The sequence below is a fragment of the Meriones unguiculatus genome, chromosome 10 (genome assembly GCF_030254825.1).
Source record: "Meriones unguiculatus strain TT.TT164.6M chromosome 10, Bangor_MerUng_6.1, whole genome shotgun sequence".
Taxonomy (NCBI): Eukaryota; Metazoa; Chordata; class Mammalia; order Rodentia; family Muridae; genus Meriones; species Meriones unguiculatus.
Window position 1 is genome coordinate 74,903,936 of NC_083358.1, and position 27,487 is coordinate 74,931,422.

Sequence of the window (27,487 nt, forward strand, 5' to 3'; positions counted from 1 at the left end):
CAGGTAGACTGGAAATCTTAATGTAAGACCCCAAACTTTGAAACTACTGAAGGAAAACATAAAACACTTCAAGATATGGGCACAAGCAAGGATTTCAGGATCAGGACTCCAATAGAAAGAAAAAAAATTATACCTGGTATTTCGTTGAATTAAAAAGCTTATGCAAAGGAAGTCACCTCCAAGACAGGAGAAAAATCTCTGCCAACTACGAACCTGGCAGGGGTTAACATCCACAGTATAGTAAAACCTTTGGGGGCTGGAGAGTTGGTGCGGTAGGTTAAGGGCACACACTGCTTTTATAGAGGATCTGAGTTTGGTGACCAGCACACACCTCAGGCAGCTCACAACTGGCTGTAGCTCTGGCTCAGGGGATTCCGCACCCTCTATTGGAGTCTACAGGCACTGCAGTCGTGCATATAACCCAGATCAGACCCGGGAGACTAGGGGCAGGAGGGCAGAAGGCCTGCAGAGAAAAGAGAAACGGTGGGTGGGGCATCTCTGCAACAAGCTGGAGACCTAAATCCGAACAGGCCTCTGGGAGGATAGGAAGGGGCCTCTAGCTAAGACTCCTAGTAGCAGGGGCAATGAAGACTAAAAAGGACACCCTTTATCTAGACAAGACACCTCATGGACGGAGGAGATCACCAGTCCACCCACAAAAACCTCAATCCAAAACTTACTCTACCTATAAGACCTGCAGGGACAGAGTCAGAACAGATAGAGCAGAGACTGAGGGAATGAATGTCCAACTAATGCCGGGCTGAACCCCAACACCCACCTCACGGAAGAAAGCCAACCCTTATCACTATTAACGACACTCTGGTGTGCCTGCAGACAGGAGCCTACCAGAGCCGTCCTCTTAGAGGCTCCACCAAGCAAACGGTTCGAAACGGATACTGAGACTCACAGCCAACATTGGGTGAAGCAGAGGGAGTCTACTGGAAAAGAGGGGGAAGGATAAATAGACCTAGAAGCGACAAAATCTCTACAAGAAGACCAGCAGAGCCAATCAACCAGGGCCCAGAGGGTTCTACGGAGTCTGAAACACCAACCAAGGACGATGCATGCACCTAGGTCCCCTACTTAGAAGTAGCCGATGGGTAGCTTAGGCTTCATGTGGACCCACTAGTTAGGGATATTGATACATGGACCAAGTTGCCTGCTTTTTGATCACTTCCTTGATGGGACTGCCCTACCAGGACACGGGAAGAAGATGAAATCAGTCCTCATGTGTGAGCTGGGGTGTCTGGGTAGGGGGGCTCCCCTATTCTGAGGATGTGGGAGGGAGGGGGGACTTGGAGGAGAGGATGGAGGGGCCTATGACTGATATGTAAATTGAATTAATTAGTAAAAAAAAAATACAAATTTAAAAGTGACTTGAAAGCAAGCAAACAAACAAAAATCCCCAAACATGACAACAACAAAATCAACTAATACAATCCCTACCTACATGGGTAAATTATGCCAACGGATACTTTTTTGACAAAATGTCCAACATCTTTAGTTATTGGGGAAATGCAAATCAGAACTACACTGAGAGTCTATCTCACAGAACTCAGGATGGCGACTGGTAAAGACACACACACACACACACACACACACACACACACACCACGACACACCCATGTGGGATAGGCACTCTTGCACATTGTTGTTGGGAACGTTAAGTCAGTATAACCATGAGGAAATCCATACATGTTGGTTTTCAAAAAAATCTAGCAGTAGACTTACAGCGGACTCAGCCCCTGGGTACACACTCAAAGGCAGCGTATAGCAGAGATGCCCACACACACGTGCTTCCAGAGGGACTGCTCACAAGGATCAAGCTACAGAACCAGCCCAGGGGCTTGGCCACAAACCCTCTCTCTAAGGAAAATGTGACAGCGGAGCACTATCAGGGATAAAGAATGCTGAAACTGAGCCATCTGTAGGAAAACATAAGGAAGCAGGGGTGATTGCATTAGCTGAAATAATCCAGACCCAGACAGCATGATGCCCTTTCTCTCAAATGTGGAAGTTGTCCATGTATAGAGCATGTATACATGTATCCATGTATAGAGCAGTGCCGTAACAGTGGTGGGGGTGGGAGCATCAACTGAAGGGAAACATTAAAATTCCATGTGGAAACCTGCAACTCTGTAAGCTAATATAACAATAAAAATCAAACATCTTTAAAAGAAAGTTCCATATCAAATTCATTATTATAGTAACCCAGAAAGTTAACAACAGCAAAATATATATGTGTAATTTTTTCCTTAAAATGAGAAAAAAGATCCTGAAAATTTAGAGGGAGTGCTAGGAAAACAAAAACAAAGGGGAGGAGATCCAGGAGAGGGGATTGGGACGTGAGGCAGACATGAGTGTGTGTGTTTGGGGGTCTGTGAGGATATGACTAAGCAAGGTGTGCGTGCCCCGGAGTGTCACTGTGAAGCCTGTTAATGTGAAAGGTAGCTGTACTGAGTTTAAGATACACGTGTGAAGTTTCCCTGGATGCACTAGCAGAGTGAGGCCTCCTGGAGGCCCGGTCTCTGGCCCCTCTGCTCAGTCACTAGGTTTCCTTAGCTTTTAAGTGTACTTGGCACTGCCCTCTGAGAACGAAACAGTGGCTGTGGGGATTTCGTGTCACTCCCAAGCAGTGGATTTCAACCTTCCAGATGCTGTGATCCATCAGTACAGTTCCCCTTGTCGTGGTGACCCCCAACCATACAATCATTTCCTTGCTACATCCTAACTGTAATTTTGTTCCTGTCGAGAATCATAATGTGGATATTTTTGGAGACAGAAGTTTGCCAAGGGGGCTGCGACCCACAGGTTGAGAAATACTGCTCTACAGAGGGCATTAGTTGCAATCCAGTACTGCTTCTTTCCTGGGCTTGCTTCCGGCGTGAAGTCAGCTCGGGCAAGCCGGGACCTTGCTACCCCATGGGAGAAAGCAAACCCACACAAGCAGCAGCACTTCTGAACACTGTGAGGGCACCAGAAAGCCACCGAGGGGAGGGGAAGAGGCTGCACAGGAAGTGAAGAATGCCGGACGTCACAGTCAGAATCACACAGGAGCATAACCGTTACACAGAAACCCTCTGGGTGGCGAGTCAGGGAGGGGGATGCACTGGGCCCCTGTGGCAACACCCACCGTGAGGCAGTGCGAGCCACAAGTTAGCTGCAGGCGCTGAGGCCAAGGTCAACCTTGGCTATATAAGTGGGCTGGAGGTCTGCCTGGCTACAAGGAGACCCTGTCTTAAAAAGACAAAACAAAGAAACAGAAACAATACAAGGTGTGTGTGCGCACACTTTTTTTTAAGGTTGCCGTCTCTGAGCCAGATGCATCTTGGGGCTGAGGTTATAATCGAATCACCCCTGGGAAGAACAAAAGTTAGGCAGCTGTCTCAGAAGACCTTAATTCGCATCCACGAGATGGTGTGTGGCTGTCGCCTGTGACCACACTGTGTTTAGGTATGATGGATGGTCACCCCGGGAACAGGTCGTCTTTTAACACAGGAAGAGGCCACCGAGCCTTAGGCTAGTCGGTGAGGTTAGACCAGGACTGATCATATGTGGTATCAGATGGGGATTTGGAAACCTGGAAAGTCAGAGTGAAGATCAAGGCTTCTCGGGAGTGAAGTGACCAGGCTGTCAGGAGGAGGGAGGGGCCCTTCTCAGTTCCTCCTGGCCAAAGACAAGGGGCTCACTGCACGTGACATTCCCAAGTCACAAGGGAGGGGAACGAGAGCAGGAGGCTGATGCAGAGGGCCCAGGGAGTTGGCCGGAAATCTAAGTTTACCTGGTGACAGTAAGTCCGCTGGGAGTTTTCTATGGGGAAAGCCGTTTGAAGGTTCAGGGCGCAAAGTAAATTCTGAAGCTCGGATGAGGTTCCCTGGCTAAGTCAAGCGCATCCACCCTGCAAGCCCTTGTAAGGAACACTGCCCAGACAGGTCTGTTCGTAAGTAGAGGGAGAAGGCCTTCCAAGCACAAGGACATCGTAGGCAGTGCCCTCTGTCTACGTGGGGAACTGATAATTTTGTCCAGACAGCATAGGTCTCACATGGCCAGTCAGGGAGTGAGGAGAAACAGTGAAGCCATGGCCCAAGGCCCTGGCACAAGGATGGGGCAGTGGCAGGTCCCCACTAGGTGACGTGCCTGTATCCTTCAAGCAGTGGGAGCTGGCTGGTTTTGAGTACTGACATCATTCACTCGTGTCTCAGAAAATCCCTCTGAGAGCAATATGGATGAGCTGCGGAAGGGAAGACTGTGCTCATAACAGTTCTCCAAAGGCTACAATAAAAGCAGTGTAACAAGGGATAAGGACCGGGCAGTCGTAAAAGGCAAGAGGTGAAGAGGACCCAAAGGGAGTCCAACAGGGAGAGTGACTAACAGCATAGGGTTCTGGAGAAAGAACACTATAGAAACAGAGCCAGCCATTGCAGAGAACGGCTCCACCCTGTCAATTCAAACTGAAGACCGCGTCTCTATTAATGAAGCCAGCTTCCCTGGGTCGTGTGGATAGAAATGAAAGACTTATAAAAATAAGAACTAGGTTTAACTTACAGATCCTAGGATGAGGTCTAGCAATGGTCACCAATACAGAAAAACACCCAGTAGAAGAAACAAATCAATCACTTGCGTGCACATGTGATAGTTAAATAAATAAAACAAAATACAGCACTTGGATCTTGGTCCCTGCAAGCAAACTGTTCACATATCATTTCAACTGAGCCTTTACCGTGTCACAGGGCTGAGTTGGGTACAAATGTGTCTCTCAGACTCAACCCCGATGGTAGAGGAGGATGACATGCTGATTCCTACTTTTCTTTCTTTCTTTCTTTCTTTCTTTCTTTCTTTCTTTCTTTCTTTCTTTCTTTCTTTCTTTTTTTTTTAAGGCAGATTTTCACTGGTCAGTAAGAAATAGCTGAGAAAAAAAAAAGTGTTGAGGGCCAAGAAAACAGAGAAATAAGTGGGACAGAAGGCACAGAGGAGGGGAAAGCACTCTGTGGTGCAGACACAGCTGGGCTAGAAACTGTGCAGTGCGTCAACAGCACAGACCCATTCCGATGACGTTTTTCCGCCGTCGGGAACGAGGCTGAATGGAATCGGCGAGGGTGGGAAGAGTCCCACGCAAGTGCCTCTTGTTAGAGCTAAGTCAGCAGTCGGGCCCGAGAGTTGGTCTTACCATGTTTCAGATGTAGGCAGCTGTCATTCTGGGACCTGTACCTGCAGAAAATTGTGCCTTTAACAAATGTTTATGGAGAGGGTTCTGCACATTGCAAACACGCAGTAGCTACAACATCACGTGGACCTGCTTGCTTTGCTTTTTACGGTTCTCAGAGCAGCCATTTCTGTTTGTGCGGTGCGTGTGGTGGCTTTCTAAAGCAAAGCTAAAGGAACTGACGTGGGACCTCACTGACTTCCACAACCCAGTGCAAGGCAAGCCCCGACATCGCGTTGTTCAGCATTAAAAGCCCAAAACACGTGAGAGATTCTCAAGGGGATACAACGTGGCATGTTTTACTGTCATCTTAAAAGCTACGCGCTTAAGGACTACATAAACAGAGCAGAGGCAGAAGCGGAGAGGACACAGACAACAGAGGAGGGGGAGGGAACCAGCCACACCTCCTAACTATGGCTCCCGGGCACAGGGATGGGAATGGAGTCTTTTACAGGCACCTTCACATTCACAAGAAAAGTCTTTTGAGACGTTAAAGAATTTCAGGAGAGAAAGCTGAGTTAAGGGGGCCACACGTGACGGTCACAGAGACAGGCAGCTTCTAGAAGATGCGGTCTAGTTACAAGAGTGTGCGAGAAGCAGAAGCGGCAACAGAGAGCCACGCGGGACCTACCTGAAGCAGACTCCTGTAGCTTCTCTCTCTTCCTCTTCTTCTTCTTGCCCTGGAAGGACAGAGGCACTCGTCAGCACAGACAGCACATGGCTGGCATGCAGCTGTGCACCGTACACAGAGCGCAAAGAGAAGGCGCCCAGCCAGAGGGCCCTGGAGGGTCGCCGCCTCCCCTCAGCCCCTGGGTGTGCAGAGCCTGTGTCGCATGTGCGGTTCCTGCAGCCCAGCTTCTTTGGGTACGCCTCTCTTGGACTGCTCAGAGCCCAGCTCTGCTGGTGCTCAGGAGGAATCCTGCTGTGAAATGCCCTGGACAGTATTTTATGTCCGTGGCATCAACTGAGTGCCCCGGTCCCTGTGGCAGAAGTATGGCATAACCAAGGAGAAAGGCAGAGGAGAAAGTGGGACCTGGGAAACTGAGGCCTCTGCTTCTCCAGAGACATGTGACAGCAACACAGGAGCAGTTCTAAACACATTTCAAAAACATTTCAGTGACAAACTAGGAAAAAAAATGTTCACATTTTAAGTAACTTAAAATTTTCATTATTCTTCAAAACTAATTTTTTTCTTTTCTTTTTCTTTTCCCTTAAGAAGCATTTCACTACGGCTACAGCCACAGTCACTTCTGTGAATCATGGACGGCTAACCTGTGACAGGTATTTCTGTCCACCTAATGGAACACCCTCTGCAGCCAGCACCTCCAGAATGAGGGCAGCAAGCAACATCAATAGAATAAGCCCATCATATTTGACTGAATATGATGCCTTGGGTTCTATAAAGGTAAAGATACATTTTCATCCCCCGAAGCAGTTTTTCTCATGTCACATGGTTACTGAATGAAGCCTTCATGTTTCAGAAAGTTGACCAAAGCATTCTTCCTTAAACACTAAGGCCAACACTGGGCCAGGGACCCAGGGAAATGGCTTATCAGAAATAACACCACCTCTAATGAGACCAGAGGCGTTCTGGGGGAAGGGTGTGGACAGAGAGCGTGCTTCCTGCAGTCACCATGATCCTTCATTCGGATACTCTTCCTGTGAGGCTGTTTCCTGTTAGGACCTTCCGCACTTTGCTCTCCTAGCTCCCATTTGCATTGGTCCTAACTGACATCGCTTTCAAAAAAAAATTTCTCGGGGCTGGAGAGATGGCTCAGTGGTTAAGAGCACTGTCTGCTCTTCCAAAAAACCCGGGTTCAATTCCCAGCATCCACATGGCAGCTCACAACTGTCTGTACCACCAATTCCAAGGGATCTGACATCTTCACACGAATGCACATAAAATAAAAGTTAAATAAATTATTACAAAAAAATTTCTCTGTCCTACACCTCATTCCTCTTCCTTAGACGGAACTGGAGCTCTTTCCCCCATACCCCTGAGCTCGAGGCCATGGCCCATCTAGTCAGCAGCAGGGCCAGGAGCTCTGTACCCAGCCTCTCTCCACACTCTCTGTGAGGCACACAGCCAGCATGTGGTGCCCTGAGCATCACTGCTGCTACTGCCTGTGTGCTAGGTTAGGTATAAATCAGGGAGGTGAGAGAATATACATAGGACGGCAGGCAGAGAGAGAGCAGCTTGGATATATTAATTGACTAATTCATGCTTGACAGAATGTTTTCTGTCAGCATTACATAGACTTTATGATCTTGGGAGGCAGGATACCCTCACTCAAGAAAATCTATGTACTGATGAGTCACAAAAACTTTATTAGCACCAATTATGGAAGTAAATTTCAACTGTAAAATCAATGATGCTGTTGAGCAGGCCATTTTAACTATAAACCCAGATGTACGTTTAATGACCTCAGCGGATCAGGAGGCATCCTCACTGTACATCCTGTTCCTGATGTTACACTCCTGTAAGGAATACTGTTAGCAAGGGCGCCCTCACCTGACCCTGCATTGCCTCAGACATTGATGGGTTGTTAAAAAATACTATGAACAAGGTGGGGTTTCCCTTCATTCAGGCAAGGTGAGTGCAAAGCAAGTTCTTTTAACAGTCATGGAGAGTAAAGTAAAACCTTTAAAGAAAACCTCACAATCCAATAGCTTTCTTCAAAATTCCTTTCTTTTCACATGTAAGAGGAGCAGATGAAACAGAGTGAGATGGAGGAGAAAGGGAGACATGCAGATATCCTTTTCTTCTTTCTAAATGCTAAAACATCACTTTTAAGACCAGAACTGAAAATTTCAAGGCATTCAGCTAGCGCTGCTACGTGTGCACAAACTTAAGAGCTTGGCAAAGCTCTAGCATGGGGTCAGAGGGTAAAGGTCAGCGGTCCCCTCCCAGGCAAGCCACAGCCAAAGGGCATTCAGGGTGGAATGAGAAGAGGACACTGTGCCCCCTCTGGCCCAGCAAAGGCTCTGTACACACAGATGGTAATTACTGCTCAGGGAACAGAAGCCAGTGAGACATGGAGCTAAATCCTCGGGAGGGAAGCCATGCAGATCCTCAAGTCAAGCCAAAGTGGGTTTAAATTGCAGTGCAGCTACCTACCCCACAGCTGGGAACAAATCGCCTAACCTCTCGTAGCTGACACTCCCCGAGCGGTGGGAATGATGCCCCCGTCAGTGGACAGTTGTAAGGGTTAGAAAGTAACAGAAGGAATGACCGGAAGGCACTCCCTACAATCAGCATATGGTGGTTACCAAAACAGCCAAAACAGCCGCTTGAGTGTCTGTGCTAGCGCTTCCAAGTGGCTGCCCACAGGACTCTAATTTCCTGAGTCAAAGTCCTTCCTGCTGCAGCTCCCAATGCTGAACAGTAAAGTGGCATTTCCGGTGAGGCATATTATAGAGGGGGGAAAAATGTCCAGCCCGTTCCCAGAAAGACACATATGTGTTTAAATGCTGTACTGTCTATTATGGACATGTGACTTTAGGCTCACATTGTTGTCATTGTCTCTGTGGGAACCGATGCTTCTATAGCAAAGACCGTCATCAAACTGCACACTGAGTCATTGTTTCACACGTGCTGTTGAAGGGACAATCCCTCCAAATCAAGGCTGGCCTGGATGGCATTCCTTCTGCTGCTCTCCTGATATAGACTAATGCGTCCCCCTCAAACTCCTGCACTGAAATCTTAACACTTCTGCCACCTCCAGAGCACTGGAGTAAGATGGAGCCCTTGGGAGGTGCCTACTGGCGACTATGAATGGGACTTTTCCTTGGGGAAAGGGCAGCTGGTGAGGGCACAGCCAAACGCTTGAGAGTGGCCCTCAGACACCCAACCTGTCGATGCCTTTGGCCTCAGATGGCTCAGCCTCCAGAACAGTGGGCAATTTTCCCTTTTGTAAGCTACCTGGCTATGGTACTCTGTTGTAGCTGTCTGAGCTAAGAATAATTTTTCAAGATATTCTGTTAAAAAAATCTAAACAATCAAATTTTTTATTTTATATACAATGAGAGACTTCCAAATATACCATTCATAATATATGTTCTATGCAAGAGTCTAAGCTTACCATATCAGTCAAGACAATGTCAGTAAGATGTTCAAACTCTGAGCAGTAAGAGAACTGGCAGTATAAGCTCTCTTGACAATGAAACTAGTATATCCTAGAACATGATAATCCCTACGCTGTTTTTATTCAAAGTACATAGAAGATAGGTATATTATTATGAGATTAAAAAAAAAACCTATGTAGTTCTAATCCTGTGTCAAGACAGTCACCAAAATATGGTGTAAGATTTCTAAAGCAATCATCACCTGTAAAGCAATCTGACAAAATGCATCAAGAACTTCAAAATGTTTTATCCTCTTAACTCAACATGCTGCTACTATGATTCTATCCTGCAGAAATAATGGTCCTGTGTACAGGAAAAACATCCTATTATGCACAGACATAACCACAGCAGACTGGATTATGGGTCTCTGAAAGGGGAAAAGGAAAACTCAAAAATCTAAAATCAAGAAAAGCCAGAAAACTGGGACATTCACTTAACAGAATATGGATATAAACACTATTTCAGAAAAGAAAATGCATTTTTAGATAAGAATAGATAACATGCCATAAAGCATGTATGCATGCACACTTGTATTTTACCAGCATGTGAAGCTAAAGATGCACAGAGAACGTACCAAGAGGGAATACAAACAGACATCATTCATCTCGAGTTTACACGGTGAAATTATAGGGTTTTTGCTTGTTTGTTTTTACATCCTTTTCTCCTGGTATTTAATGATAAGGAGTTTTGTTTTGATCTTTAAAAGAGCTGTATTTTACAAATAAATTAATACTCACAGCAACAAAATAAAAGCTTAAAGCTTTCAGAACACAATGTACTCATAAAATCTTTTTTACACAGTTCATTAATTTTTCGAAACAAGAAAACAGTACAACACCACACATCATCCAAACATCCCCCCTCAAGACTGAAAGCATGTCAGGGGTAGGGGTGGGGGCGTGGCAGGAGGGTAGAAAAGCCAAGGGAGAGAGAAGGGCCTTACATAATTGTCTCGTGCTGACCAGCCAGGATACAGCTGCATATGTAGCTGTCTTTCTTTCCGTGCTAATTCATAATATTTGGCCTGTTCTTCCCGGGAGAGGGCGTGCCACTAAAACGGAAAAGGAAAGGGGAAGAGAGAGAAAAGGTAAGTGAGGTAACAAGAGTCCAGCTCGTGTTTCAAACTCTGACCAAGGGATTTAAGGGAAGTGTTTAAACTCCCCACTATCTAAATGGGAACAGCCCTGGTGCGGCAGAAACCCACTCCAAGTCTGGAGGTTGGGAGTGAAACCCATATTTTTGGTTTCTCTGCCCTGTGGTCCTGTATCCCATGCCACACATCAAAGCATTCGGAGTATAAAGATCTGTCACCCACCCTTTCTTTTTGCCAATATAAATTAAAAAGAACTCTCCGGGTGAACCCCGATACCCAGCTTTCCTTTCATCGTCTGGAGCTTACACTGGTAACTGAGCCCAAGCACCACTTATTTATGCAAAATGTGATAATTTCCAGATGCCTTTTATGACAAACACAACCCCCCTTCCCACCCAGACTCTCTTCCAGCTCTGTCATATGGAGTCTGGAACCTGAATCATGTGACCCTTACAGGCATGACATCAGAAGTCAGCCCATCTCCTCACACTCACACACGTGCCCACGTCTATAGAATGCTGATAACACCGTTCATGCCACACACTCTGGCTGTGGTTAGCTTCCGTCCAGTGGGAAGCTAGAAGTGACATCTAAATGTGTTTGTCATCTAGGAGGCTGGGGTTTCGGATACAGAACATAGAGCTGCTGATGAACTTTGAGCTCCTCTTCCCTCTCGTTTTTTTTTTTTTTTTTTTAATGTAACTACCAAGTAACAAAACTGTTATTCTGGAGCAAGGTATCCACCTGGGATTTTGAGTTGTTTTGCTTGTATAATTTTTTGCAAATTATTTGTAAACCACTTGGGCCTGGGGCTGCAGCAGATGGCTCTCTAGCGTTTCCCCCACCTCTCCGGGGCCAGGATGTGCCGGGAGAACCATCCCTGGAGCAGTGGACACCCACTAACTGTGAGGTGACTACACAGGGTAGGTGTGATGTCCCTGCAGGAGGAAGAACCTGCCCTGAGACTGTCTCTTAGGTGGCTGGGAGCCTCTGCCTCCTCCCGTTCTGTGCCAGGCCGTCCAGCACATTGATTCTAATTCCACTTCCTTGTTAGTTTGGTTCGACTTTTTTTTTTTTTTTTTCAATGACTTAAAAAAAGAAAAAAACAAAAAGAGGGAGGTGTAGGTGGTTGGGGAGAGGGGAGAAGGAGAAAGCAGAGGCACATGCTGATGAGAGAACAGACCCTCATCAATGTGGCCTTGGACTTGAAGATCTGGCTCAGCATCTTTCCTACAGAAAACAGGAACGCCTGCTGCTCTAATGTGACAGAACAAGGGAGCCATCTCACAGGGCTCCTGGCACCTTTCTGCCATGCCAGCGGCACCCACAGGCCACTCAGTTACTTCCATACCTTCAGAAATCCCCTTTGAAGCTAGCCCTTGGTGTGGGATCAGACAGATTTTTTTTTTGTTTGTTTGTTTGTTTTACTTAGAAGCACAGAATGTGAAGGTAAAAAGCAAGGCACTCAAGTTTTATTATATTGATGTGCGTGTGTGTGTGTGTGTGTGTGTGTGTGTGTGTGTGTAAGCACACACAGAACAGCACACATGTGGCAGTTTAAAGACAATTTATGTGAACTGATTCTCTTCTTCCAATATGTGGTTCCCAGGGCTCAAACGCAGTTCATCAGGCTTGGTGGCAAACACTTTTACCTTCTAAGCCATCTTGCTAGCCCATAGAAATATACTTTTGTTACCAATTAATAAAAATAACAAGTTGGGAAAGGTGGCAACAACTGGACACTATATACATACATGCCTATACATATATGTATCCATATTTATATATGTATGTTCATAATATTTATATCTATATATGTATATAAACAAATTACTGATCACTGATTGATACTAACTCTCATGCTAAATACATGTGACTATCAAGATTCAAAATGTCACTATTCTGGGTGAGAGGGAAAAGTCAAAAGACAAAGACAAGAATTACGTCACTTTAAAATCTGTTCCTCTACTCATCTGACAAGTCCTGTGCCCTGTATCCCCTTTTATGACAGGAGATGTTATAAATTATAACTGCATATAGCTTATGGAGGCATTGTAACCTGAGAAAAATCTACAATGGTAAATAAAAATTGACTCCCAAGAATGCAAATGAAATCGGATCTTCAACCTAAACTGCCAAGCATTTACTGTGCAGGACAAAACAAGAAGGAAAGAAGATGTGAGCTATTTGTGCTTACAAGAGATTTGAGCTCCCTAAGAATTCCTAATGCATAAAACATCGACACAGGCTCACGAATCAGAGGTCATTTAGCAGACTAACGTAGTAGGTTCCACAATGGGATTGGAGTTTTCCCCTGGACCAAAAAAAAAAAAAAAAAAAAAAAAAAAAAAAAATTAAAAGTAGAAAAATGGCCTTCATTCTTCATTTCAGGGGCTTTTGAAACATAGAAAGAAAACTAAAACAAAAAAAAATTCTTACTCTTTGATTACTTAAAAATATACTTAAAAAAATCTAATTTTATTATTAAAAATTGTGGGGGGGGAACCTTTGCTTACTTTTATGAACTTGGTAAGACAGTCTTAACAATCAAGCAAATCTGTAGCAAAACGACTTCTAGCAATAGCCCGGCAGGTCAGTTCATTTAAAAATAACATTTATGCCATTGCTATTTATGATACATATTAAGAAAACTTTGATTCATTCATATAAATGGGTATTTCCATTTTAGAGACAGTAAAGATGATTTTTTAAAAAAAAATCAAGAGATGATATGTTCCAGGATGGATTTAAGATCCACTTTTAAGCAGTCTAATCACGCTAGTGTAAAACTTCATGATTTTTAAAGCCAGAACTTTAAAGAGCCGGGAAACTCGGCTCTGCCAGAGGGGAGTGCTCAAAGGACAGAAAACCTGATCTTAATCAGAGACCCAGAGGCCTATAAATAGAAACAGGTGTCTAAATCAAAGACAGAGAGAGACCCCAAATGAGAACCATCCTTCAAGGCATACATGCTTGGATCTGGGGACCATTCAGGGAGCTGAGAAAGTAGCAATTGTTGGAAACGTGCATTAAAAATAGGAAGCATACCTCAAAGATCATATCCTCACCCTCTTGAGCAGGAAAATAATTCCTGCTGCAGGGCCAGAAGACATGACTCAAAGACAAAAAAAAAGGAAAAAAAAAAAAAAGAAGGCTAAAGGAGGTACTCGCCGAAATAAAAACCGTCAACCCCCTTTGCCTCTGCTCTCTTTATTTAGAAAGTCAGGGAAAGTGGTTAGCAGCCTTTTTGGCTTTTAAGGTGGAGCCCTCAAAGCTGATAGACTCGCCCCTCTGCCGAGATCTGGCATGGGAATCACCGTAATTATCGTTATTAAGTGTTTAAGAATCCACAGGGAGATAGGACGTCCTATACGGCACACCAAAGGCTATAATCTGCCGCTGCACCCTGCCCTCGAGAGCTTGGTGTCTCACAGGTCGGAGCTGGCAATGGCTCTCTGGTGGGAATCCCTAACTCAGGGCCAGCTTCCTGAGCATCTTAATGAGTGTTCCGGGGTATTGAGTTGGGAGCATAGGAAAGGTGTGTCAGCAATGGCGGCTAACACGTAATTCTCTCCACGCTTCCCTAAGGGTGGGTAGAGCCTCCTCGAGTTGTCTGAACCGAAGAGGGAAAATAAAGCCAAACACATACAGGGCTTATCAACTAAGAAGCCGCTGCCCACACGTCTTGAGCACTGGCGCGTCAAGATGAGGCATTCCTAACAAAGTAAAATGCGGTATCAGTAAAAATGTCACTTTTGAACTAGATGAATTTGAGTTTGCCCTACAGTTCCACAGATGTCAAGCTAAGACAGGTTCAACCCCGTGGGAAAGCACTTGGAGGGAACTGCTAGTCTTCTGGGGAGCTGTTGGAGAAGGAATTTTAAGAGTTCCCATAACCTGGTTCTAGTCCAGCACCTCCGTATAAGACACGTAGACATGTAACTTCTTTCTTAGAGTGTCAGCAGGACAGCTCTGCTTCTGCTTGGGGAGGCGTGGCTTCCTCTCTCTAAGCTAGTCTAGCAGAAGCCCTGCTGCAGCTCCTTCTGTGGGTCCTCCCCAATCCTTACTCCTCTCCCCCACACTACTCCAGGCTCCAATCCACCACTAACTGCTACCCATCTCTCAGGTCTTACTGTAAATGCAATGGCTTCAGAGGGGCCCTGGCTGGCCCTGGCTGTTCATTCTTACTTAGCCTTGCACATCCACAATATTCACCACAAATTTTAACTTTACTGAATAACCTTATTTCACTAATGTCTACATCTGGCAACAAAACAGCAAACCCCAGGAAGACAAGGGCCATGGCTGTTTAATTCAGCAACTGTTACCAAGCATTCTTACAGGCAAATAAAGATAGGTGAAAAGCAGTGTTTTAAAGAATGGTGGTAAAAACAGCCATCAGTTCTGGGAAGTTTTCTATGCTTCAAGAACAGTCAACATTGTTTACAACACACTATATCAGTGTATCTTGTGTTAGAATTCCCTGAACACACACACACACACACACACACACACACACACACACACACACACACACACTCCTGATGTGTAACTAAATCTCAGAACATTTTGAAGAAGCCATGCTGTGGAAGCCATAGACATGGTCCGTATCCCCGGTTACTTACCCTCCTGCCCAGGATCTGGTTGATAGCTGCGCTCTCTTTTAGCGTACACTCTGCTACAACATTCGCTCTCATTTCTTTCATGTATAACATGAAAGCATTCAGAGGCTTCTTAATGTGAGGTCTTTTTGGCTCCTGCTCCTTTCTCTGTTCATGCTGAGGCTTCCTAAAAGGTGGCAGTGGTTAGGGAAAGGGGACAGGGGGTGCCGGGAAGAGAGAGAACGGCTGTTCAGTTGCCAAATTCAATGCAAGAGGATGACCCTCCCAGCTTTCTGCAGCCCCCCCTCCATTCCATCAGGCTGGATGAACAGGGTGTGGCTCATCTGATGAAAACCCAGGTTTTAAACAACTAAAACCACAGGATCTCTTCCTTTACACAGTGACACTGTGAATATGGTTCCTTCGCTCTGAGAAAGCCTCATCTGGGGACCCAAAAGCTGAGGTCCTTGGTTACCTCCAAGGTAGCTAGACAAATGCTATGGGTGATCTTTTAGTGCAATGAATGTTCACTTTGGGGGATGGGGATTAAAGGACATGTTGAAAAGCAAGCTCTCTCTCTCTCTTTCTCTCTCTCCCCCCTCCCTCTGTGTGTGTGTGCATCAGAGGTCAGCCTTGGGTACTGATGATCAGTTGCCATCAATCTTGGTTGCTGAGAGCGCTTACAAAGTGTCTCTCATTGGCCTGTCACCAGCCTGGCCGGCCTGCAGATCCCAGGGTCCCTCTTGTCTCTGCCTCCCTACAGGCATATGCCAGCACACCTGGGACCAAACTCAAGTCCTCATCCATACAACACAAAGCTCTTTACAGCTGACCATGTTCCATTAGCCCTAGTGAGATTTCAACCCTTCTCCGCCAAAAAAATAGGTATCTCCTTTGAACGTGTTTTCAGGAGCTTCCTGGGTTGTCAACACCACTTGCCCTATCCGTCTCACCCACAAATTCTAAATAAGAGGAGCTGTTTCTTATTCTTCCAAGACAAGGTAATAGAGCCTGGCTCTGGAAGTTTGAATCAATGCTAGTCCAATAGGGAAGTCAGTGCCAACTGCCACTGTTTCTCGAAGCCTGTGCCGCTAAAGACTTTAACCCGGGTAACTGCATTTGCAGAATTATGTGCTCTGGGCCCACCAACCCGTTTTACTTAGCAAAGGGTCTACAGATCAACATCCCTTGCAAACACATGCAGAGCACTGCTCTATCCTGCTGAGTGACGTGACCTGTTAATCTCACGGTCCTTTCCGGTCTCAGAATCAAGTCCCTGTTCTCATGGAATTTCACAACAGAAGAGGAGGGTCAGAATACGAGGTGTGTGTGGGTGGGTGGGGTGCTCTACTTACACGTGCATTAGGTCACTGTCAGTGTGGGGGTGCTCCTGCTTGACCTGAGGCGTTACAATAGCTGGATGAGGAATGCCAGTTGTGTGGGGGCCAGGAGGACCAGGAATCATATGGTGGGAAAACCTATACAGAGAGAGGGAGACAATATGCACTTCTGGCTGTTATGGTCAAACTGAGGCAGAACGAGAACACAACTCACTGAGTGCAAATGGCTCTGAGTGAAGACTCCTATCTGCCTGCACCTGAGTATTAGCTACAGTCTGGAGCAACAATTGGCTTTTTCTTTCTTTCTGTATTCAGCTGGAAAATATAATTATTCCCCATGGTTTTCCAAAGTGGCACTCTTCCTCAGGAGGGCAGCAGGTACAAGATAAGGCAACAATGAATCAGTTTCCTTGCAACGCAACTTCCAACAAAAATTTCAATAAGAGAAATTACTGGAGACATGATGGTTTATTAGGATTCAACCAGAGACATTCTATTTCAAAAGTGCACACGAAGAGTATTCTCCTATGATTTGCTGTTGAGTCAACGCCAGAAGGGGACAATTGAAAGAAGAGACAGGAAGAGCCCTCTTGACGCCTCCTTTGAAAGGTTTTCCTTCTCATCACCTGAAATGATCTTCTACACAGCAGTGAAGTGTGGGAGATGGGGCCTGGGGAGGAGCTGGTTCTGGAACTGAGGGCAAGGGTTAAATTAAAGGGAGGGGGGTGTGTACCCAGGCAGCATCTCTACCTGCTAATGCCTTTTTCCTGGGCATGGATATGCAGCATTCAAAAAAGTCAGCCTAGCTACCACCAGCCATTGCAAAGGAAGAAATCTGCCCTGATAGAAAAAAATAATAATGATGTATCTCAGCAAACACTGGGTAAATTTGGATATACCTTAGAGATTGTCTTTTTCCAATCTGCTTTAGAGTAAATTAAGTAAATTTAGAGTAAAAGCTTAATTTCACAAGAAAAATATTCTTTGGTTTTTCCCAGAGCCCTTCATTAGGAAGGAAGAAAAAAGGACCTCTGCTAGGGCACCTAGGGTTTCAGAAACAAATTTCTTAGTTATTAGGGAGACAAGAATACAAATGTTCAACCAAATATTAATGCCCTGCTAAATGGAAAGATTCAAGGTGCCTGACACTGGCTATGTGCCCGTACGGTAATCTTTGTCCTCAGTCCTCAGCATTAAAAACTATAAAAATGAAGATTATTAACCACTCTAGCCATCTAGATTTATGCTTCACTGAACAAAGAACACATATATTTTGAAGCTGAAATCTACCACACAAACCGTGAACATCAAATCCACATTAAAAAGACAAAAAAGAAAAGAAAAGACAGATTCACAACCAGTTAATAGCTCACCATTTGACTTCCAGCACAGTGACACACTAGCTTCTTTGGGAAAGCCACAGGGGACACACAGACGGTACAGCACGGAGCTGTGTGCACACGGAGTATATCAAGCACAGGGCATAGAAGGCATCCCCTCCAGAAGCAAAAGCGCCACACAGAGCAGCCCCAGAGGGCTTCACTTGCAGAAACATGTCCGTCCACACAGGGCCTGATTCACACACTAGGATGTTCACCCTGCAGCCATAGCCAGACAGCTTGAGAATACTGTCCTCTCTTCCCCGCAAAAGCAGAGGGCCAGCTGAGGAAGGATCTGGGCTGTGGGGGGTGGGTGGGGGTTCAAGTACTGCTGCATTAAACTGATTTAAATTTCCACCAAGGAAGCAATTTGTAGAACTCAGACCCAAGTCACTGTCATTGTCCCCTCTCTACCTCCCCCAGCGTGATCTATAGCAAAGAAGCTCTTCTCAAGTCCACTTTGGGGATAATTGTCATCCCTCAGGTAGGGGGCAGTGAGTGCTCGAGTTGCAATGTTTCCTGGTGTGGCTGGTGCCCTGGAATCGCTGTGACACCTAGTGTGGGAGCCAGGCACACTGCACAGACACACGCGGGGCTGGGTTATGAGGCTCCTAGCCAGCCAGCCCAGAGGCAAGCAGGGCAGGGTGCGCACAATGCGAGCAGAGGAGAGACCTGGCCGGTCCACCTCCACCTACCTGGACATGGAAGTGTCGCCTGACAGTGAGGATGGGTAGGGTTGCCTGAATCCACCCGTGATGGGATATACAGGCTGACCTTGCCTGAGGTCACAGAAGAGAGGAACCCATCAATGACAAAACATGAGTTACCAACTAGCAGTAAGAATTTGGGGACAGGCGGGAGGGGCTATCAGAAGGCAGCAACCCCCAACATTTTTACAGCGTGTGACTGCTTCCCTTCCTCACCCTCCCAGGGTTCACCCATCAAAGCACCCATGTGCCTTAAAGAAAACCCGCCCTCCCTCAGCTCAGAACACAAGCTAGCCCCATCAGTGATTCTTTTATCCTTTACCCTCACCCTACACCTTTAATGCAAAATAGGACTTAAAAGTGCTTATTGAATATCATGCAGCCCACAGAATGGTAAACTACCCCTTGGGAGAAGCAGCTTAGCCAATTCTTCATCCAAGCCTTTGAGAATTTAGAAATAGAAAGGGCACCAACTGTTCTATTTACATAAAAATAAATAACCGTTTCTGAGACCCTGTGCCTCCCCCCCCTTATATACGCCTGTTAATGTGAAGAAATCAAAGATTCAAAGAATCAAAAGATTCACTGCAGTTACCTTGCTCCTTCCTGAGAGGTCCCTCTTCCCTCCCTTCTCTCATACCCCACTCTTTCCTGTACCGTCTTCATTTCTAGCTGCCAGTGATGGCACAGACATATTGCTCCCAAGTAGGTGAGTTCAGACAGAATAATTGAGCCAGGGCTCAAGTATACACATAATCAGTTAAACTCTCACGAGACTTAACGATAAAGAGAGAGGGAGTCGGGGGAGGGGGGTCTGGCTTTGCTGGAGAAAATGTCAGACTGTCTGGGTGTAGAGATGACACTATGATATGAGGGCTGCAGGGACAGCAGGTGGCATAGAGAACAGGGAGAGAGATCTAGCCTCCTGCAGCACCATTTCAAGGAGGAGGAACCGAGAAGGGAAGGAGGGAGAAGGCATGGAGCTGGAGGAGACAGCCTTGTGATAACAGCCACAAGGCAAAAATTCTACCTTCTCATCGTGTATTTCCTTTACTTTCATAAAAACAAACAAACAAAGCAAACAGAAAAACTGAGTGAGCAGCAGCGGTAGGGATGTTTCTAGAAATCACCACCACAGAGTAAAACGTTAGCATGTGAAGTCTGAAGGAAACCAAACACCTAAATATGTTTCCTGCTCCCCAAAAATAAGCTTGGGTGCTTGCTTTTTGACATTTGAAAGATACTTGTGTTCTGTTGATTGCTCTTTAGTTCTGTGTTATTTGCCTCACTTGGCCACTTAGAAGCAAAAGTAAAAATCATGAGTATAAGTTCATGTTTCAAAAATATGAGTTGTTAAAAAAAATCTGGAAGAGAAAAAGCCCCACTGAGCCCCAGCTTCATATGGCATAGCAAATGCCCAAAGCCACAAATTGAATCCATAAAACTATAAGCTTCAAAGCAAACACTATGCAGTCATTTTCTACACATATTAGCAGACAGATTCAATCCATTTCAAAGTCTGTATGTTTTTTTTTTAATCTTTCAAATTGAAATGAAATAAAGTTAGCACCTTGCTTGTTGCTGTAAAGTCTCCTCCATTCCACAAGTGCAACCATGCACAGAGCTAATTTCCATGAACGGTAAGTGTTCAAACAGTCCACTTAAGTTTGCAGGAATGTATATTGGTTCTTACCAGCCAAGGGGTGGGGTGATCTGTCCAACACCGCCCGGGGACAAGGGGTAAAAGGTGGGGATTTCAGGAGCTGGAGGGTGTCTTGACATGCCTGTGAAAAGGAACAGAAAAGCATGGTGTTTACATTCGCAAGACAACCATGCAGAAGAGCAAGAGAGAAAGCAGAGAGATGTTCATGTCACCAGTATCTTCGTGATAGAAACCGTCCATCAGATCTAGTGAATGGAAGTGAGCCTTCCTTAAGAGGAAACGGTCTTCAGATGGACAGTTGTAGGCTCGGAAAGCCACTCAGGGATGTATATCCTGCCAGGAAAACAGCCATCCAAACGGTCTCTTCATGATTTATTCTGCCCTCGTTATTTCACTTGAAGAAAATGGTAGACAAGCGCCTTTTTTGTGTGGAATGGAAAATGGCAGGCCTTCCTAAGAAGATGGCCTGCCAACGGGCTCAAAGATTAGGTAAATTGCCATCCCCATCGGCTCCCTTATGGACACATAGATTTGGGAAATGTGATACCTCGGAGGATCAAAGATTAATTAGGGATCATCTCCAGGCCTATGGTGGTCACACTTGATATGATTCATTTGTTCTCTGCTGCCATTTCAGCTCCCTCTAAGCTCCTCATCAACTCTAGTCCTCTGGGCTCCAAGGTCACACTGTTCTGAATTAGTTGTATTCTCTAGCAAAGGAGAACGCCACCAAACTGTTTCTCATGCTGGAGCTCTCCTGGGGGCCCAGGGTCCTGCAACTGTGAAGCCCACCTAATCCTAGTCCCTTTTAGACCTTACCTTGGGTACAGGGGGAAAACAAAACTGACAAGCTAAATGCACAATGTGTAAAACATGAAATCTAAGGTTCTGGGAGAGGTGTTCTGGAAAAGTGCTAGGTAAGCTGCTACATATAACATGGCCACGACCTCAAACAAACAAACAAACAAACAAACAAGCCATTTCCATATAAGGACAATGGTTCTCAACCTGTGGGTCATGACCCCCTTGGGGGTTGCAGATCAGATATCCTGCCTGTCAGATATTGACATCACGATTCATCACGATAGCAAAATTACAGATATATAGTAGCAATGAAATAATTTTATGGCGGGGGGGGGGGTCCCCACAACACGAGGAACTGTATTAAAGGGTCCCAGCATTAGGGAGGTTGAGAACCACTGATACAGGGTATAAGCACACACACCAAGGCTTCCCAGCCAGTGACTGGAAACACACTGGTCGATACATGGAAACAGTTGAGCATGTGGTAGAGGCTATTTAAATAGTATATGAGGCTTTACTGCTTAACTTGCCCACGGACTTCGTGAGGACCCTACGGTACCGAAGGGCCTGCACGTGAGAGAGTGACCGAGGTGCTAACCTGAATGCTGCTATTACTTGTGCACTGAGAATTAGGCACTTCTCAGTTCTTACACAAAGCAGCACAGAGGCAAATGCGCTTCATGTCGCACTCAGTAGGGCTCTTAGCTCGGGTCAAGGGAGGTTTTGCTGTCTTCAAAATGACTTCAAATCTCCTGGAAATTTTTTTTCAATTTCCTTCGATCCCACCCCAGTGGCTCCCCAAATTTGTCCCTGGGAACAATATTGTTCGTTTCTGGGAAAGGGCAGGGGTGGGCTGAGGTTGATGCCTCAGGACCTTTGGCAAGTTTTTCAACTTGTTTCTTGCTCTCTAACTCTTAAAGATCACCAAATCCTCAAATCCTCCAATCTCAGGGTTTTCTGAGAGGGTCAAGTCAAAAAACTAGCAACCCCCTCGTCCACCAAAGACAGCCAGACCAACTTCGAATATTAGATATGTGGATTTTAGTTCTTACAATTGAGAACAGTTTTCAAAAGCAGTTTCTATTTTCTGGATATTTCTGCCTATGGCTACTGTATAGATACAATGTCGCTGTTTTTTTTTTGTTTTTTTTTTTTTTTTTTTTTTTCCCCATTAGATAAAGCTGACTAGCCTACTGGGGACACTGACATCAGTGACTCAGGTCTCGGGCTGAGACACGCGATACACACTGAAGAAAGTACAACAGGAAAGCAACAGAATGGGCGTGTTCAGGTTGGGGTGGGCAATACAAAGTATGCAAATGAAACAATATAAACTCAATATTATGTAAATGAGCACTTCCAAACCAGAGTTTACATATGCCCAGAGGTACGTGATGATGAAGTACATGAAGCTCAGGACTGGTGGATGGACTAGACTGTAATAACCACACTAGAGAAAGCAGAGAAGTAACTGCTCACACCACTAGTCCCTTCTCTAAACATGCCTAGAGAAGTAATAAATTAGAGTTATGCAGAGCAAGGGACAGCAAAGGAAGAATCAAATGTATTCAGTAGGTTATAAACTGTTGTTCAAAACTAACCTGTCCTAAAATTCTTCAGAGAAAAACCTCAGTAGGGATGCACTGTTTTTTTAAACAGTGGCTGTTTCCAAGTGCTTAAGCAGAACACCGAAAAACACTTTTCATCATAAAATTAAACAAGTAAAATTAATAGCACACATTTGGTGTTTTGTTTGTTATGTTTTTGCTAGCTGAGAACTAGAAATCTCAAGGGTTTTTTTTCTCACTCATATTGGCAGAGTCTATAGATATGTATTCCAGCTCAGACCTGCTCGGAGACTATGACCAATACAAGAGAGTTTACATTATGTCACTCTGGAGACAGCCCAAAGATACTCCAGCTTAGCATGGAGAACAGCACACAGGCTTTGTTATTCTGCTTTGTGTCATCTCCAGCACTAACAACAAACAGGAAAGGATAACAAAAACAAAAACCCGGGATCTCACCAGTTAGGCAAATGCTCTGACACCAAGCTGCATGGCAATCCCCAGGCCAGCATTCTTGTCTACACAAAGATACTTGGGCTCTCCTCAAGTCCAAGTCCAACAGGAAGTGTTCAGGTAAATTTAAACCCTCAAGGATCTGAGATCTCCAGTGACTGATTGCTAAGCGGCAGGTAGCAAAAAAGTACAAGTGGGCTCAGAATGCCCCTCTTTCCACACCGTCACTTGAGGCTGTTCTCTGCAGGTCAGAGGGCAGAGTGCCAGCAGTGGCATTCTCTGGCCTCTGCGCTCTGGGCTTTCTTGTGTCTTACTGGGCTTTCCAGAGCATGCGGAATCCCCAGGTCACATGTGCAGGGCAAGACTGACAAGCTGTGCTGTGAGCTGTCACCCTCCAGCGGAGAGGACAGGCCTCGGGGTGAGAGAACCCCAGTCCCTCCATTTACCACAGGCAAAGCCTAGGCATTTCCATCTTATTCAGACCTCACACAATGTGGTTTTCTGCAAGTGAAGAACAAGCAGAGCTTGTTAATGCAGAGAAGCAAAACTCCAATGGTGCGGCTTTGACTCTAAGCAGAGATGGTTTCATACTTTACTTATAATATCTAAATATATAAATATCCATTATACATACAATGGTTTTGTATTTAAGTATTTAAATATTTTTTATTTGCAATGTTTTAAATATAATATTTAAAATATAATATTTTATAATGGGATATAAAAGAGGACAGTATAGTAGAAGTATACTGGAATAAATAAATCTCAAGAGGCTGAAAAGAATGACCCTTGAAGCAAAAAATTCCTACTTCACTCCTTTTGTTCTTGTAGGTATGTGCGTGCGTGCATGCATGTGCGTGTGTGCATGCATGTGCGTGTGTGCATGTGTGTGTGTGTGCATGTGTGTGTGTATCACTATCAATAGCAGCTGGACTTGTAGTTCCAGTGATAGCATATTTGCCTAGTCTCTGCAAGGCCCCAGGTTTAATCCCCAGCACCACAAAAATTAATTAATTAAAAAAATGTAAAACCACCAACCTCTTACATGGTAGCCGCCACCCCCACCCCCAAGCCATGGTCTCTTTTTTCCACAGTTTTAGTTTGCCATGCTCCGCTGAGCTCTAAAATATTAAACGAGAAATTCCAGAGAGAACAATTTTACACATTTGAAATTGAGATTTTTGGCTTCTTGCTCCCTAGACCCCACGTCCATGCCCCACACACTGCTCCCCATTATCCATTTGGTGGCTGTCTGGGAGTCAGGATCTGCCGTCCTAGCGTCCCAGTGTTCAGACAGCCTTCATGTCGTGTTAAAATGACCCACAACAGCTATGCTGGTAAAGGAGATCTGCCAAGGGGAGCCTGTAAAGTTCCTCCTCTCAGTGGGAAGGACTGGACTAATGTGGAGGAGAAAGAAGAAAACATGCTTCCATTTCTAAGGTCTGGGATAAGAACCAATCAATATCCTACCTATGAAGGGGGAGAAATCTTGGCCAGCCATGCTGCTTCTCCTCAAACCACAAGAGCTATGGCCATAGTTTGTGATAAAGGCTCAGTGATGGAGAAAACTGATTCAGTTTGGGGCTCGCATTTATTCAGTGGGCATGGCAGGATGGGGCTTGAAGAAATATCCCCCAGGGAAACTTTAGGGAACGCAGGGCAGAGAGAATGGAGCTTTTTCTCTGTCTGCACGACCTCCTGGTTTGAATTGTGGCTCATAGGCTTTTTCAGATCTGCCGCTTGGGACATGACAGTAGTGTGCTTTTCTTCTTTTATTGGGAGAGGAGGAGGTCATTTATTTCTTGTTTTGTGAAAAATTAAAGCAAAAACAAGTTTCTGGAGGATGGCCAAAAAAACCGTACGCATGTTTGGGTGCATCTGGACTCTCACGAGGCAAAGACGCTGCCTATCTGGAATGGCACCAGGGCTGGCTGCCTGATGAGCAACAGAGGCCTGGGCAGGCCGGAGGCGCTTACCTTGCTTGGAGTTGACATCTGATGGGATGTGTGACGGGTGTGATCCTGGAGAAAAGTGCTCGTCACTGTAAGTGATGAGGGGGGTGAGAGGGTGGACGGCGTGGGATGGCTGCACCACCGGCACTTTATTGGACTGCAAAGTAACCACAGGGCCAATCGTTAATGTGGCCTCCAGACTCGCGTCCCCTCCTGCCCCCACGACCTTCCAGCCTGCTCTACAGAAACACCTCAGAAACCAACCAACCAACAAATGAAAACAGACAAACAACATCAGGGCTGGGGAGACGGTTCGGTGGGTGACGCTGCCTGCTGTGCGAGCACACCATCCTACGGTTCCTTCCTAAATCCTCCGGCATGGTGGAGCGGGCCTGCAACCCCAGCACTGGGGGGGGAATGAGGCAACCAGCCCAGGAAAAATGATGTCCATAAAGCCCATGTTCATGGAAAAGCTTTGTCTCAAAAGGTGTGGTGGGGAGTGACAGAGGAAGACCCCTGAGGCTGACACAGTGTGTGCCTGTGGAGGCCAGCACACCTGCACAGACACACACGAAACCAAACAAAACCACATTTCAGCTCCATGCTGGCCAACAGCTATTGAAATACCAAGACAGGGCTTCATAAAGCTACCCTGGCTGGGCTTGAACTCATGATTGTCTTCCTGACTCAAGTTTCCCAGGGAGCCTGCACCACCAGGTCCAACGTACAAATACATTTTATTGAATTTGGAAGCCCAAAACTTTGTAACAGTACATTTAAAAAAATTCAGATTATCTATTTGAGTGTCATTTATTTTGACCACTGAGCAAATCTGTGATCATTTTGATTGTGGCGAAGTTACAAGTCCTCCCTCCACCCAAGCCAGGTGTGGTGGCATGTGTCTTTTGTTCCAGCCTTTGAGAGGCAGAAGCAGGTCTGTGAGTTCAAATCAGTCTGGTCTGTGTACTAACTTCCAGGACAGTTGGGGTTACATAGTAAGATGCATCTCAAGAATAAAATAAAGAATAAAGTTCTCCTTGTTCAAGAAAGTGCTTGCCAAATAAATCAGTAGGGTAATGAAGACTTGAGACAGGGTCAGGATTTGGATGACCATCTTAAAAGAAACTCTAGTTACTGACAATACAGTGTGTCTGTGTGTATTTGTTTATATAGAAAGGAAGAAAGGAAGAACAGACAGAGGATGAGAGGGAAGGAGAGATAGACTGACTGCATGGACCAGGATGGCTTAGATCTCTTGTACCAGGCCAACCTTAATGGTATGTGCCACCATGCCCCGTCCCGAGGACACTGTCTCCCTGAAAACCCGGTGAGTGAAATGTAACCTTCATAAAGTAATTCATTCGTTAATTAACTGGATTTAACCATTCCACTTCAAACCATGCTACGTATGGTAAGTACATACAATTCTATCCACAAATAAAAACAACAACAATTAAAATAGAAAGAAATTTCCCTGTTACCGCCAAAGAAAGGAAATGTAACGCGATTACACAGATGTAGAAGGTGGTTCTGATTTTAAATATCTACTAATTAAAGCAGCCTCGGGAAGATGCCCGAGTAGAAACTGTACAGTAATGAGCGACTCAAATATAAGAGGAACCGGGTGTAATGAACTCACTAGTTCAGGCATGCCTCCACTGTAATTAGTTTGAATTAGTGACATTTTCCTGTACGGTGCCAGGCTAAGATTAATGCGAAATGAGTTTCTCAAGAAGCACATATTCATATTAAAAAGAAATCAAGGAAGTGGCTTGACGTGTGTCCCTATGTGAACTCTCCAAATGGATGGCCGTGTCCCCATGGCTAAGGGACTCCACACCACACCTTTGTATGGGGGCTGTACCTATGGTGGACACTTACTTTGACTTTATGCTTTTTTACTGCTTATGCTCCAGAAGGATGTGGTTCAGTGTGAGCGTTACCCTCGGGAAAATCAAGGGCAATCATCCGGGCGATGCTTAATGCTCTTTACGCCTGTCAACCACCACCCAAAGGAAACTCATGTGGCAAAACAACAACGACAAAAACACACTGAAGGAAGGTAGAAAGTCAAAGTCACACTTTTTTTTTTTTTTTTTGGACTGTATGAGGATTTCTGTAGCGCTTACTATAACAACCATAAAAAAAATCTTTGTAGATTGTTGGGCAATTATGCCTCTGCTTGGTAATTACCAGGTCCTCTCTCAGGGCAACCCTTGCATGGCTCATATAGCCCTTGGCCTTTATGAAATAGAGCACCATTATCAAAGCCACCCAAGTTTTCTCTACATATATTAGCACAAACATCTATGCATATAAATGTGCAAAAGGCTTGAAAAGACTTTAATGATGCTATTTACGAAATATGTAAGAAGAAACTCTCAAGTGCAAGGAATTCACAATGCTACAGAGGGTGGGCAACATGGGGACGAAATCATAAACCATCCTTTAAAAGCAGAATAACAAGAAGCTCTCGCTTCCCAAATCTGAAAATGAGCGCATTTCAACTCTTGTTTACAATAACTGCTCTGCCCCCTGAGTAGAGAGCCCCTCAAAAGCAGCGTAATTGCCAAGTAATCAACAGAGGTACTTTCTTAGG

The 27,487-nt window shown here is 45.3% G+C and overlaps 1 protein-coding gene across 4 annotated transcripts in view; it reads right to left on the reverse strand.

Annotated features, from left to right (window-relative positions):
* Lef1 (lymphoid enhancer binding factor 1) overlaps positions 1-27,487 on the reverse strand; it is a 106,654-nt gene that overhangs the window by 10,919 nt on the left and 68,248 nt on the right. Inside the window, exons 4-11 of one of the 4 annotated variants that reach the window (XM_021645297.2) lie at positions 24,913-25,045; positions 20,142-20,232; positions 18,437-18,520; positions 16,378-16,500; positions 15,047-15,209; positions 10,272-10,379; positions 5,835-5,883; positions 5,168-5,208 (exon numbers count right to left, since the gene is read on the reverse strand). In XM_021645297.2, the coding sequence (XP_021500972.1) occupies positions 5,174-5,208; positions 5,835-5,883; positions 10,272-10,379; positions 15,047-15,209; positions 16,378-16,500; positions 18,437-18,520; positions 20,142-20,232; positions 24,913-25,045 (786 nt within the window). In that variant the 3' untranslated portion in view covers positions 5,168-5,173. The remainder of the gene's footprint in view (positions 1-5,167; positions 5,209-5,834; positions 5,884-10,271; positions 10,380-15,046; positions 15,210-16,377; positions 16,501-18,436; positions 18,521-20,141; positions 20,233-24,912; positions 25,046-27,487) is intronic. The other 3 variants (XM_021645305.2, XM_060392691.1, XM_021645313.2) reach the window with 3 other exon arrangements.